This window comes from Curcuma longa, chromosome 10 (genome assembly GCF_044706935.1).
Source record: "Curcuma longa cultivar G26 ecotype Majalengka, Jawa Barat chromosome 10, ITB_CL_G26_1.1, whole genome shotgun sequence".
NCBI lineage: Eukaryota > Viridiplantae > Streptophyta > Magnoliopsida > Zingiberales > Zingiberaceae > Curcuma > Curcuma longa.
In genome coordinates this window covers 1610684-1624502 of record NC_133870.1, presented here as the reverse complement: position 1 = coordinate 1624502, position 13819 = coordinate 1610684, and the positions used below count along the sequence as shown (strand labels likewise).

Below are 13819 nucleotides of genomic sequence, written 5' to 3'. Positions count from 1 at the left end.
CTAATTGGGTTCATGTCAACTAGCAACAATGTAAACCCTAAATCCATTAACCGATCCAACAGATCATCACCCTAATCAAACCAATTTAGATTCGTGTCAACACTTACAACAAATAACCCTAATAGATTTCAACATTAATCTAGCATCTATAACTGGATCATATTAGCATCTAAAACCTCATTAGACTAATCAAATCCATAAACCCTAATTAAACCAATCCAAAGTAGCTAATCAACAGTCCACACAATCTTCCAATCACCATGAACAGTATAACCTGAGAACTCCCAATCAATAGCATCAAGGACTTTCAACCAACCAATCCATTCCACCATTTGATCAACCCTAACAGCAAGCAACCGATCAAATCCCAAAATCCAGAAACTATCCGATCGAATAGTACCCAACCCAAATCCAAGAAATTTCGATCAATCCATCCAACCGAATTCACACAGAGCAAAACATTGGATTCAAGACAAGAACTCACCTCAAGATCAACTGCGATCGTGCCCTAGAATGCCCCTGATTCGGCTCTTCCTCGCAGTCGAAATCAACGAACTTCCACCGATCCAATTCCAACCAAATCAAGCGACGTTCTTCCTCAGCTCTGATCCTCCTGCTCGCGCCTCTCAATTCGCCTCCACCTGACGGCACGCCACCACCCAGCAAGCGTTGGACTCGTCGACCGAATCTTTGGTCGTCGGCGACTCACTTCAGCGTTGGCGAGCATGATCCTGCAATCGGAGGAGCAAAGAACCAGTGAAGTGAAGAAGACGGAGGAGCGATCGAGATTTCAGGGAGTCGCGATTGGGAATGCACAGTAACTGCAATTTTAAAGCCAACTTAACGGATTGGTTAAATCTGAATCCAATAGCCCAAACCTTATAATAAGTGGGTTAGTTAATTAGGCTCAAATTGGGCTTTAATTGGATAAATGGGTTCATCCAATTAGACACGGCTAGGGATTTATCTTAATTAACCCCTTAAATGGCTTCCTTAATCCTCCCTTAAACCCCAACAATTAAGGTTAATTTATTTACAAATAATCCCTTAAATTTTTTGTATTTTATAAAAGCACTCCAAAAGAGAGTTAGAATGACACCGAAGATAGATCCCGATAAGCTATTCCAACTTCTCGAGTTAGGGTTTTACAAGAGGAATGAGATTAAGGGCTTGAAAAAATTAGAATTTCATGTATGCATACCTGTAACCCGAGGTAGGGGCAACCTTTTATAGAGTTATCCATGTGTCAATCTACAAAACATTAGTGTCTGTTTAAGATTTGTTCTAAAATACATGTTACTATTTATGATATACTATGATATATGTACTTTAATTGTCCATGCCTTCTGGGATATTTCTCTTATTTTTTGAGCAAAACTGCCTTACGGTTTTATGATCTTACGAGCAAACCGACTTTATGAGCTCAACCTAGAAGTAGACAAAGAGAGACCTGAGGCTGAGATAAGGTCGCCGCATGAGACTGCATAGAGGTTGAAGTCGGGACTCGAGGCTTGAGGCCATATTGGGATCTAAGGCTTGGGCTGAGATCAAGACCCGAGACTTGAGGCCGAGGTCGGGCTCGAGGCTGAGATGAAGTCGACGCATGAAATTAAATAAAGGTTGAAGTTGAGACCCAACGCTTGGGGCCAAGGTTGGGACTCAATACTTGAGGTCGAGGTCGGGATCTGAGGCTTAAGGTAAGGTTGACTCATGAGACCAAATAGAAGTTGAAGTCGGGACTCGAGGCTTGAGGCTGAGGTTTGGGGCCGAGGTCAGGACTCAAACCTTGAGGTCGAGGTCGGGATCCGAGGCTTGAGGCCGAGGTCGGAATCCAAGGCTTGAGGCTGAGGTCAGGATCCAAAGCTCTAGGCTGAGATCGAGACATGAGGCTTGAGGCCGAGGTCGGAGCTCGAAGCTAAGATGAGGTCAACGCATGGGACCAAGTAGAGGCCAAGGTTGGGGCCCAAGACTGAGAAGAGGTCAGGTCCCACGGACCTAGGGTTAAGGTCGTCAACTTGTAATCCCTCGAGACTTATCTAATCCTCCTTGATTTTGACTAATAGCTCCACATCATTCCAGATCTCCAGTCACGTAGCAGCTGTAGGCTTCAATTGTATCAATTGTGTATAGCAAATCTATGATGAAAATTGATTTTCATCTCAGATCTGTGATGAATCCATTTTCATCATAAATTTACGTCGAATATAATTTCCATCGTAAATCTACAATGAAAACTAATTTTCATCATAGATTTGCATATGAGTGAATTTTACAATAAATTATATTTTCATCGTAAAATTATAACGAGTCTTGTGATGAAACAAAAGTTTGTAATAAAATTTACAACAAATTTATATTATTTTGTCACAGAATTTGACGACGACCTATTAACCATGAAAAATTTTTCATCGTAGATTTCATCGCAAAAATAATTTATGATAAATTAATTTTAAAATTCATCACACCTTTTTTTTTTAATATAGTCTCAATGCTTGTGATATATTAAAAATCAACTATACTGTCATGAAACTTACAATGTGAGACTAAAATTTCATTCACAATGGAATCTTTTTTCTTTCCATCTCTCTTATTTCCAATTAAATTTCCAACATAATTATGATGCAACAATCACTTGAAGTTATCATGCAAATTGTGAAAAGTATTCTACAAAATACACCTGCATTGCTTATATAAATATGCCTCCAATCAGTAGTTTTTGAAAAAGTGTACGTAGTCGACTAAAGTACCATACCACAACTAGAATTTGAAGACTATCATTGAGTGTCAACAGTTGACCGTTTAGTCTACTCGACCAAGTCATTAGTAGATTAAAATCTTATTTGACCTACTAAATTAACTTATTTTTTCAATTGACTCAAGTCCAACAAATAACATTATGTTCTTGAGCAAAAAGGGGTTGATAATATCATTGATACGCGTCCAACATACATATAAACTCACACCTTGAAGTCGTGTACTAGTTGATCGATTCTAGGGAGTGGATAACAGTTCTTGGGACATGCTTTGTTGAGGTCCCAGAAGTCGATATAAACTTGCCATTTGGCTCTGAGCTTAGGTGCCAGCACTATGTTCGCTAGCCATGTTGGAAATTGAACTTCTCGGATATGTCTGACCTCGAGGAGCTTAGTGATTTCACTATAGATTATCTAATTTTGTTCGGGTCTAAAATACTTTTTGTCTAACAAGTTAAGACTGTGAGAGGATGTTGAGCCAATGTTCTATTATGGTTGATTTTACTCCTATGACTTCATGAGGAGATCAGGCAAAAACATCATTGTTCCTAATGAGACAAGCGATCAACCCTGCCTTAAGCTCTGGTGCTAAGTCGGCTGCAATTTTAGTGACTCTGTCAGACTAGCTTGGTACAATTTGTTGGACTTTCCGAGCCGCAAAAATCACTTTTTGCGTTGCGGAAACCTCGGAAGTCCATGCCACCGGATCCGTGCGAACAAAAATTTTGCAAAACTTGTTTTATCCTAGATCTACTCTAGATCTACATGAAAAGATGTTTACCCTCGATGCGTACCATTCGTGTATCCCGCTCGGCCAAAACGGAGTCGGATCTCCTAGAGCGTCAAGTGTCGCTCCTCTACAAGTATCCACACGAACAAATTGGTGGAACCAAAACCAAAGGTGTGCTAGCACCAACCAAGGTTTTGGCAAGGCTAGGAGAGGAGAGGAAGAAGGGAGAAAAAAAACCAAGGAGGAGGAGAGAAGTGATGTTCACGTTGAGAATGAAAAAACCACTTTTTCATTCTCTTGTGGTGGGCCACATCAAGGCATTTTAAGGCTAATTAATCCTATTAACGTCATTCAAGCCTTAGGTTACAAACTCTCATTGTAACCCCCATGATGTGGCATCCATGATGATGTAGAGCATCACCATTGGTCACCTATTATGCCACCTCACATCAAAGTCAAATGGTCAAGTCAAGTATTGACCATGAGGTGGCATAAGTCAAGTCAACATGGATGATGACATGACAAAAAGTCAAGTCAACATTTATGATGACATGGCACAAAGTCAAGTCAAACTTGACTCCCAAAGTTCTCCTTCTCAAGTCAAGTCAAACTTGACTTCTAATCTCCCAAAGTTGATCAAATCAACTCCACTAGCCTAGTTTGGATTACACTTAACCCAACTTGATTCATCACATGAATCTAATCCTCTTGGTTTATCATATGAACCTAATTTTCACCTAATTATCCTTTGTGTGTGACCCTATAGGTTCTTGTAATGTTGGCAATGCTTCTAAACCGATTTAGAAACATAAGTAGTGAGCGGTATCTAGCAACACATCACTACTACCCAAGTTACAAGAATGTTGAGATCCAACATCACCATTGTGACTACTAATTGTGACTCTTCACAATATGTGACAAATGTCCTTCTATCCTTGATATCATGATTGATTAAACCGAGGCATAGACCGTGTCATCCTCTAATCAATCTATGTCTTGAACTCCAAGTAGACTCACTACAATCAAACGAGCTCAACATCACATGTTGACTCATTTGGGCATGGCCATGCACTTTAGTGGTCTCACTCTATCAAGAACTATGATATCACTCCCGTTATATGGGAGGGATAGATCCCATCTACATCACTCACATCCCTCCGCATAATTTGTTACATACCCAGTAATCGCCTTTATAGTCCACCCAGTTACGGGTGACGTTTGACGAAGCCAAAGTAAGTAACTCCTTATGTAGGGAACCATGGTGACTTCAGGTCTAAGGACTAATAGTCATACTAATAGCCACATGAGAAAGTATATGACACTCATATAACGATCCATGATACTTTCTCATGGCGGGTCATTCAGTATACATTCTCCAATGCATACCCATGTGTCAACTTGATATCTCATATCCATGACTTGTGAGATCAAGTCATCATGTTGACCTACATGCTAGTCTCGTCGCATTAACATTGTCCTTGAATGTTAATACTCGACTAGGAATCATTTAGAGTAGTGTTCTCTATATCATCTCACTATCGATTCAACTAATCGATTGATATAGATACGAACGATCTACTCAAGGACATTATTATACTTAGTTATATGGCACGAATATCAAGTAAGTATAATAACCACAAAATACCTTTATAAAATGTAGAAATATGATACAAGGAGTCCATACAACAATCATCAAATGATTGGCTCTAGGGCTCTCACTAACACATCCACTATTGTGAAGATGGTCCTCCGAGTTACCCGTAAGGGCTCCTCGGCTAAAGAGAGGGAGACTGATTTGGCCTAACGATGGTATTTGGCCTAATTTCTGGTGAATCCAAATAAAGCTGTTGACATGAATCTCTTAATTCTTCTCAATCAATCTGCATTTGATCAAAAGCCTATCTAAATAATATGTTGATAAAGCTCCCTGTATCAACAAATACTCTGACCACATCATAATTAGCTATCACCGCTCAAATTACTAAGGCGTCATCGTAAGGGGTAGAGACTCCTTAAATCCTGTGGTCCAAAGCCAGTGATGGGTCCTTTTTCTTGGCCTCTCCTGGTACCTATACTATCACTTTCTAGCTTTCGTCTATAGGCTTTCTGTGCTCTATTGGAGTCTTCGTCAGTAGGATCGCCTGAGATCATATTGATAGTGCCACGATATGGCATGTTGCTTGGATGGGTTCTATTTTTGATCAAACGATCTTCTCGTCGATCATCATGGTGGTCGTGATGATGACTAGGACAACATCGTCGTGGGGGTTCTATCCCCGGAGGTCGGATAAGACTAGATCAATGTTGGTCCGATCGACTTCCTGAGTCCTTGTGCCGAGAATACTTATAGGAGAGGTGCCTGGCTACTGGAGGTGAGATCTTCCTTCCTTATTGTTGTTCCTTTATAACTCAGTTGACTTCTTGAGCTAGCTGTCGACATTCCTGAGTATCATGGTTATATGACTGATAATATGTACAAAATCGAACCAGCTCCTCTGAAGGAATCTGACTCGATATTTCTACAGGGGCAGGAGTGGAAGCTATGGCTTGTACTGTCTGTTTCTCTTATCGGGTGGGAACATTCTAAGGAGTTATGGTGTGATCTTACTCGTCGACACAGGTTGAAGAGGCTTTTTATCCAATCGATGGGCGACTGAGGCATTGTCCCTACAAGCGAACTAGGTTTCTTTTAGATGAATGTACTTCTCTGCTCACTCTAACAGTCTTGCATAATTTGTTGAGGATTTTTTCACCAAGGACCTAAAGAACTCTGCATCCACAAGGCACGTTGGTTAGTACTTCTTAAAGAGTCGAGGGGACATCCCAAACAACCCGATTGAATCGCTAGATGTATTCTCGGAGAGTTTCCCTAGGCTTCTATTTCATGGTAAACAAATTCAGAGACATTTTTGATATCTCTTGCTACTGGCAAATTAATGCCAGAACACAACTTTGAAATCTACAAAGAAGTGGATGGAAGAAGCAAAAGACGACTGAACCACTGCTAGACAGATCTTGATAATGTGGTTAGGAAGACTCGACATGTAACTCCATCGGTATATTGGTACAATAATGCAGCATTATCAAAGCAACATAGGTGATCTTTCAGATTTGAAAATCTTGTGTACTCTCCTAATTGTGGTTGTCAAAAATGTTGAGGTAATTCTTTTTCGAGAACTTTTCTAGAGAAAGGTGTTCCTTGTATGTTTATTTCATTAGCGACCAAGGTCTTGGAACATCCGGTTTGATGAAGTAATCCAGTCATATGGATTTATTCAAAGTCCGGATGAGTCTTGTGTATACAAGTAATGTGACGGAAACGTAGTGGTATTCTTAGTACTATACGTAGATGACATCCTGCTCATTGGCAACAGTGTAAAGGTGTTATCAGACGTAAGGGTATGGTTGTCAAAACAATTTGATATGAAGGACTTAGGAGAAGCAGGTCACATCCTTGGGATCAAAGTTATAAGGGATCGCAAGAAAAGGATGTTGTGCTTATCCCAAGCTTCCACTACAAAAAAAACTGCATTCTGCGACGAATTTTGCGACGAATTTCTTTAAAAAATTCGTTGCAAAACTGGTTTGCGACGAATTTGGCGACGAATTTAAATTCGTCGCAATTAGGTCATCGCAAAATGCTCCGACGAAAAATCCAATTTCGTCGCACAATTCTGCAACGAATTTTTAAATTCGTCGCAGAATTCGTCGCCAATTGGCGACGAATTCGAATTCGTCGCAAATTGGCGACGAACATATTCGTCGCCAATTGGCGACGAATATAAATTCGTTGCTAATTGGCGACGAATTAATTGGCGTTGCCAATTGGCGACGAATATAAATTCGTTGCCAATTGGCGACGAACTTATTCGTCGCCAATTGGCGACGAATATAATTGGCGACGAATCCGTCGCCAATTGGCGACGGATTTATATTCGTCGCCAATTAGCGACGATTTTGGTTTGTCGCCAATTGGCAACGAATTTTATTAGTCGCCAATTGGCAACGAATATAAATTCGTCGCCAATTGGCGACGAATTCTGCGACGAATTTGAAAATTTGTCGCAAAACTTAACTTACGATAGAATTGCGACGAGCCTATTTTCGTCGCAAAATTCGTTGCAAATTTGCGACGAAAATGATTTTCGTTGCAAATTTCGTCGCCGAGTAAAAAAAATTTCTAATGCTCATTTTATTTCTTGGTTATCCTGTATATACATTTACATATCGATCCAATCAGATCGATTTATAACATACAAACCTGTCATATACAATCCATAACAACATATATAAACATCCATATATAACAACACATAAATAACAAACAATACATATCAACATCCATACAAAAATACAATTCATACAAAGATCCATATCAAAATCCATAATGCATGCATCCAAATGATACAATCCATACAAAGATTTGCAAAACATCGATGACGGAGGAGCTGCCGGTGTCGATCTTGGTCCTGAAGGGCCCCCGGGAGGGCCTCACGATGCCCAGCTTGGTCAAGTCGCCGTACTTGAGATTGGCGATCAGCAGCACCAGAGCGTCCACCACGACGACGGGGAGGTACTTGAGCATGACCATGCCCAGATAGATCAGCTCCTTCGTAAACACATGAATCTGCATGGATATGGAAATCGAAGTCAATTCGCATGTGGAAATTGACCGAGCCGTTGACTTGAGGAAGAAGAATTAAGTTACCGGGCTGTGGATGACGATGGAAGTCTTGGCGCCGTGATCGCACAGGTCGTACGCGATCTCCATGCCGGAGTTGCCGCTTCCGACCACCAACACTCTGTCTCCGGAGTAGGCCTCGCCGGACTTGTACGTGGCCGAGTGCACGACGTCCCCCGGGAAGGTCTCCAGCCCGGGGACGCCGGGGATGAAGCCCTGGCTGTTCTCCCCCGTGGCCGCCACCAGGAAGCGGCACCGGTAGCGTCTGAGCTCCCCGGTGACGGCGTCGCTCGCCGTGACGCTCCACTCCTCCGCGTCGGCGTCGTAGGTGGCGAGCTCGACGACTGTGGAGCAGGTCGGCGCGACGGCGAAGCGCCGCTCGTAGGCGTCGAGGTAGGCCACGAACTGCTCGCGCGGGACGAAGGTCGGGGCGTCCGCAGGGAAGGGCATGTGCGGGAGCCCGCAGAAGCGCTTGGCCAGGTGGAGCTTGAGGCGGTCGTAGGCCCGCAGCTTCCACAGCGAGGCGGTGCAGGCCTCCACTCGCGGCCACCAGCCGCGGGCAGCGGATGGCCGGCGAACACCAGCGGCCAGAAGCTACTGCCCACCGGCGCCGCCAACAACAGATCGGAGAGGAAGATCGGAGAGGAAGGACAGGCGGCGGCAGCTTCGGCGAGGACAGATCGGAGAGGAAGATCGGAGAGGAGAAGGGGAAAATCGCGAAGGAGGGCAGGCAAATCGCGAAGGAAGAAAAGGGGATCGGGCGAATGGTTAAGTAAGGGTATTTGGCGACGAAAACTAGTTCGTCGCCAAATTCGTCGCCAAATTTGCGACGAATTAAATTTTTCGTCGCCAAATTGGCGACGAATTAAATTTTTCGTCGCCAAATTCAAAAAATTTTGGGCAAAAATTATCCCGGGCAAAAATTTTGGGCAAAAATTATCCCGGGCAAAAATTTTGGGATAATTTTTTGCAACGAAAATTTTTTCGTCGCAGATTTCCTAATGGGTTAATCGATCAGATGATCGATTACGACTCTATTTAATCGATCAAATGATCGATTAAATGACGTAAATTCGTTCCTCAGTAAAGCTTGCTCTATAATCGATCAAATAATCGATTACCTAAGTCCGTAATCGATCACCCGATCGATTACGATGGGTTCTGTGGGATATCTCATTTTTCACAGAATGTTTGGTAATCGATTCGGTGATCGATTACATATTTGCAACGAAAATGATTTTCGTCGCAAATCTGCGACGAATAGATTCGTCGCAGATCTGCGACGAAAATCAACTTCGTTGCTATTTGGCAACGAACATAGTTTTTGTTGCCAATTGGCGACGAATTTGGCAACGAATTTATTTTCGTCGCCAACTTTGCAAAGCATCTCGATTTTACAAAATGTTTGCGCAATTGATTCGGTGATCGATTTGGCAACGATTTATTTTCGTCAACGAAAATCGATCGAGCGATCGATTCGTCGTGGGATTTGCGACAGAACTTTGGTTCGATCGCGATTAAAGATTTGCAACGAAAATCATTTTCGTTGCTACGAATTTGGCAACGAAAATGATTTTCGTTGCCAATTGGCGACGAATTTGGCAACGAATTTATTTTCGTCGCTATCTTTACTATCATCCCACTCCATTCATATTCAACCCACAAACGCTTTTTATTTACAAATCTTGATTATTATCTCCTTTACCATTAGAGTATATATCGTTCAGTATACAACCAGTTAGAAACTTCATTTATTAATTATTTACGAAAAATGATTAAGAAAAGATAACACAATTCATCTGGTGTCCATTTCTTAACTATCTTGACAAATGAAATAAGGAGCTGAAATGCGAAATTTGTTAATGTTATTCAATTTTTTAAAAATATTTTAATTTATTTGACAACATTGTTATGATGTCTTTATAATGGGATAGTTACAAAATATAAGAGAATTCATTTTGACCACAAAAAATGGTGGGTAATTTTTAGTCAAATTAGCAACGAATATAATTTTCGTTGCTAAAGTCGTTGCTAATCTGCAACGAACTAAATTTCGTCGCAAATTCAGCAACGAATGAGTTTTTCGTTGCTAAATTCGTCGCAAATTCAGCAACGAATGAGTTTTTCGTTGCTAAATTTGTCGCAAACTTGACTATACATTTCTCCGTCTATCATTATAACATGATAAGTCTTCAAAACAGTTTCTGACTTATGGTCATCATTCAATCCAAACATCCGCGAAATCTCTTGAAATCGATTCATATCAAAAAATAGCTTCACAATAAACAAACATAATCTATAAATAGGATTGAAGCTTTTGGAGATCTGAATCCAAGATTAGTATACAACCATTCTTTTCCTATATCGGCCAAAATAAATATTAAAAATCATGTATGAATATAATTCTCATTTCAACGAACTGCCTACAACATGAAAGATATTGAAAAAAACCTAAAAAAAATTTATTTTCGCGATGAAGAGGGCATTTATCTTACAAATTGTCGACATTTTGGCAACGAATTTATTTTCGTCGCCAAATTCGTTGCTAATTGGCAACGAAAATTTTTTTCGTCGCCAATCTGCAACGAAAATGTTACTTCGTCGCCAAATAGCGACGAATTTGGCGACGAAAATGTATTCGTCGCCAAATGTCGACTAAGCTACCCAATCATGTTTAAAATGCATTTTCCACTATTTTTTAACGAATCTTGGCTATCATCTCCTTTACTAATAGCGTATATTCCGTTCAGTATATAACTAGTTAGATTTCCTTTCTTATATAGCAAAATAGGCTAATTAAGATGTGTCAATACATCATTCCTTGGATTATAGCACTCGACTGACCCCAACCTATTCAGAAAAAATTATTAATAAAATCTGGTACGACATTGTAAAAGAAAAAGGTTGTCCATGTGTGTATGTGTTATTCCATTAAATATCAGTTATAAATTAAGATATATATTGCGGTTCATAATGAACGGGAAGGTGGGAAAAAATAGTCAAATTTTGCGACGAACTTAGTTTCGTCGCTAAATTCGTCGCCAATTGGCGACGAATTATTTTTCGTCGCCGATTGGCGACGAATTAATTTTCGTCGCCATTGGCGACGAACAAATTCGTCTATTGCGACGAATTTTGCAACGAAAATAATTTTTGCAACGAATTTTACGACGAAATTATTTCGTTGCTATTTTGGCAACGAATTATTTTTCGTTGCTAATTTCGACACAAATTTGCAACGAATATTTGTTTCGTTGCAAAATTTTGCAAATTTGTTTTTTTTGTTGCAAAATTAGTGTTTTTTTGTAGTGGAAAATTTGCAACGAATTTTTTTTGTTGCAAAATTTCGTTGCTAAAACAGTGTTTTTTTGTAGTGAGGTAGCAAACTGCAGAAGGAACCATGAGCCCACAAAGCAAGTAAACACATAGAGCGCAAGTACCACCCTGTACGAGAAATCGTAGGTAGAGGAGAAAACGTTGTCGCCAAGATTGCATCGGTAGATTACCTGGCAGATCCTTTCACCAAGGCCCTTCAGGCGAAAGCTTGTGATCGGCATGTTGAGGGGATGGGAATCAGATGTATGGCAGGAGAAGACAGCGTAGCCTTTTAGTGGATGACAGAAAAAGACAGCATAGTCTTTTAGTATAAGTGGGAGATTGTTAGGAAGTATACTGAAAAGACTAGCTCTTTTGTATATAAACATTTATGAAATAAAGTATCATGTTTTGGTCAAATGATTGCAATAGTATATTTTGCAATAAAGTCCTCTTAATTTACATTGTAGATAACTTGGTGTCTGTGAGACACAGAAGACCATGATTATCGGTCCCTTGTGAATTATAAACTAAGGCTCACAACCAAGATGGCTTTGGACAAACCATCGGGAACGGTTGTAGTGTAATTCGGTGACTGTCTGTCTTGACTGTAGAATTACACTAGTGCACTTTGTGTGTATTGAGTAGGACCATTGAGGTTGTTCGATTTACACTGACTCGCAAATTGAACAAGACCTCTGTTATTATAATTATGCACTCTTAATCCCGATGTAATAAATGGGCACCTATAGTTAGTAATTATTGCTTTGATTTACCAAAGGGTGAGATCTTTCCGTCAGATCAAATATTCTCGGTAAGTTGGGTGATGTTACTATCTATACGGTGTGCCATTAATTATAGAAGGAATCCGTGTCCCAGTAGGGCTGATGATGTCCCCTTGGAGAGCTCATAAGGATTGTCAAGTCAAATCTTGCAAGTGGACTTGGTCCGGCTGACAATAAGGTTGAGTGGTACTATTCAAGGTCTTAGATGTCGATTATTGAGTTGTCAGTGAACTCAGATAATTGACGGACATACGATATCTTAAACACGGGGAGCAATGCATAAAATAATAAGAAGGAACCCATAACGTAATTTGGGGATTGGATTGGTAGTGCAACAATGATCCTCTAGTGGAATGGATCGTTGTTGATGGATGTAGGTGTGTATTCGGGGTTGAATACGGGATCCGAAACCCATCAGAAGGCCAGATCCAATACCTCCTCGAGGTCCCCACTGTAGCCTAAAGACATCTTCAAAAGGATGCAATCAAACGGATGAGATTAGTTCTCAGCCGTCGGATGAGATTTAATCTCGACCGTTGGATGAGATTAGTTCTCAACCGTAGGATGAGTTAATGGATGAGATCAGCTTGTATCCGTGGGATTAGATCAAGTTGCATCCATTGGATCGAAATAAATAAAGAGAAATAGAAGAGAATAGATTAGAACCGTTGGATGAGATTAAGTCGCGTCCGATGGACGAGATCTCTCCGGTTCGGTTTTAATTCTCTTTGGAAGGAAGAACCGGTTCACGAGGTGAACCAGACATGGTTCAAATAGACCACACGCCCAAGCCATCAAATTGCAGCCGTTGGATCGGAGCAATTAAGTTATATTAAAGAAGATTATATCGTAACCGTTAGATGAGATTAAGTTGCATCCGATGGATGAGATCTCTTCGGTTCAGTTTTATTTTCTTTTTAATATAGAATTAATTCATGGAATTAATTAAATAGTGGCCGGCCACTTATAGATAAGGTTGGAATTATTTTTTTAAAAATAATTCCAAAAAGATCTAACGGCTAGAAACCAAGCAAGCTAATCTAAAGGCCCAGATCTAAGAGGTTTCTATAATTTAGAATTGGTTCGCGGAATCAATCAAAATTATATAAAAATTTTAGAATTGGCAAAGATAGTGCTTGGTCTTGGGCGTGAGGCTATAAAAGAGGGAGGGGGTGGGCGGCAAGAAGAGAATAGAAACAAGAGAAGAGAGATCGAAACGATTTCGAAAAACCCTCTCTCTTCTCCTTCTTGGTGCCGCCGCCCCTAACCCCTTCTTCCTTCTCTTTTTCTTCTTCTTCTTCTTCCACCGCCCCCTCTCCTTCTTCTCTTGAGGTGGCCGAACCTCCTTGTCCAAGGTGGTGGCCGGATCTAAGCAAGGGAACGAGACAAGGCGAAGTTGCAGCGAGAAGAAGAGACGTGATCCAAGGCTTCATCATCCAGAGGTTGCAGTTCCTTTGGTCCTGGAGGATCGTTGTCCACCCAACGTCCAGGAAGAAGATAGGAATACAGCGGAAGGCAGCGAGGTCGTTTAAAAAGGTTCAGGTAAAATTTTATT

At 40.8% G+C, this 13819-nt stretch overlaps 1 protein-coding gene across 1 annotated transcript; it reads right to left on the bottom strand.

Annotated features, from left to right (window-relative positions):
- Positions 1–7858: 7858 nt before the first annotated feature.
- Positions 7859–11721, bottom strand: LOC141836049 (putative indole-3-pyruvate monooxygenase YUCCA10). Its single transcript, XM_074723454.1, has 3 exons — positions 11671–11721; positions 8192–8758; positions 7859–8110 (listed from the first exon to the last, which is right to left on the bottom strand). The coding sequence occupies exons 1-3, from the start codon at positions 11719–11721 to the stop codon at positions 7859–7861; spliced, it is 870 nt and encodes a 289-aa protein (XP_074579555.1).
- Between the last annotated feature and the right edge of the window lie 2098 nt (positions 11722–13819).

Excerpts from the sequence above, each read along its gene's own strand:
- LOC141836049 (XM_074723454.1), bottom strand. The coding sequence starts at position 11,721 with ATGCCGATCACAAGCTTTCGCCTGAAGGGCCTTGGTGAAAGGATCTGC. Across the intron at positions 8,759-11,670 it reads TTGGTGAAAGGATCTGCCAG|CTTCTGGCCGCTGGTGTTCG; the intron begins GTAATCTACCGA and ends GGTGGGCAGTAG. Across the intron at positions 8,111-8,191 it reads CCATCGTCATCCACAGCCCG|ATTCATGTGTTTACGAAGGA; the intron begins GTAACTTAATTC and ends ATATCCATGCAG.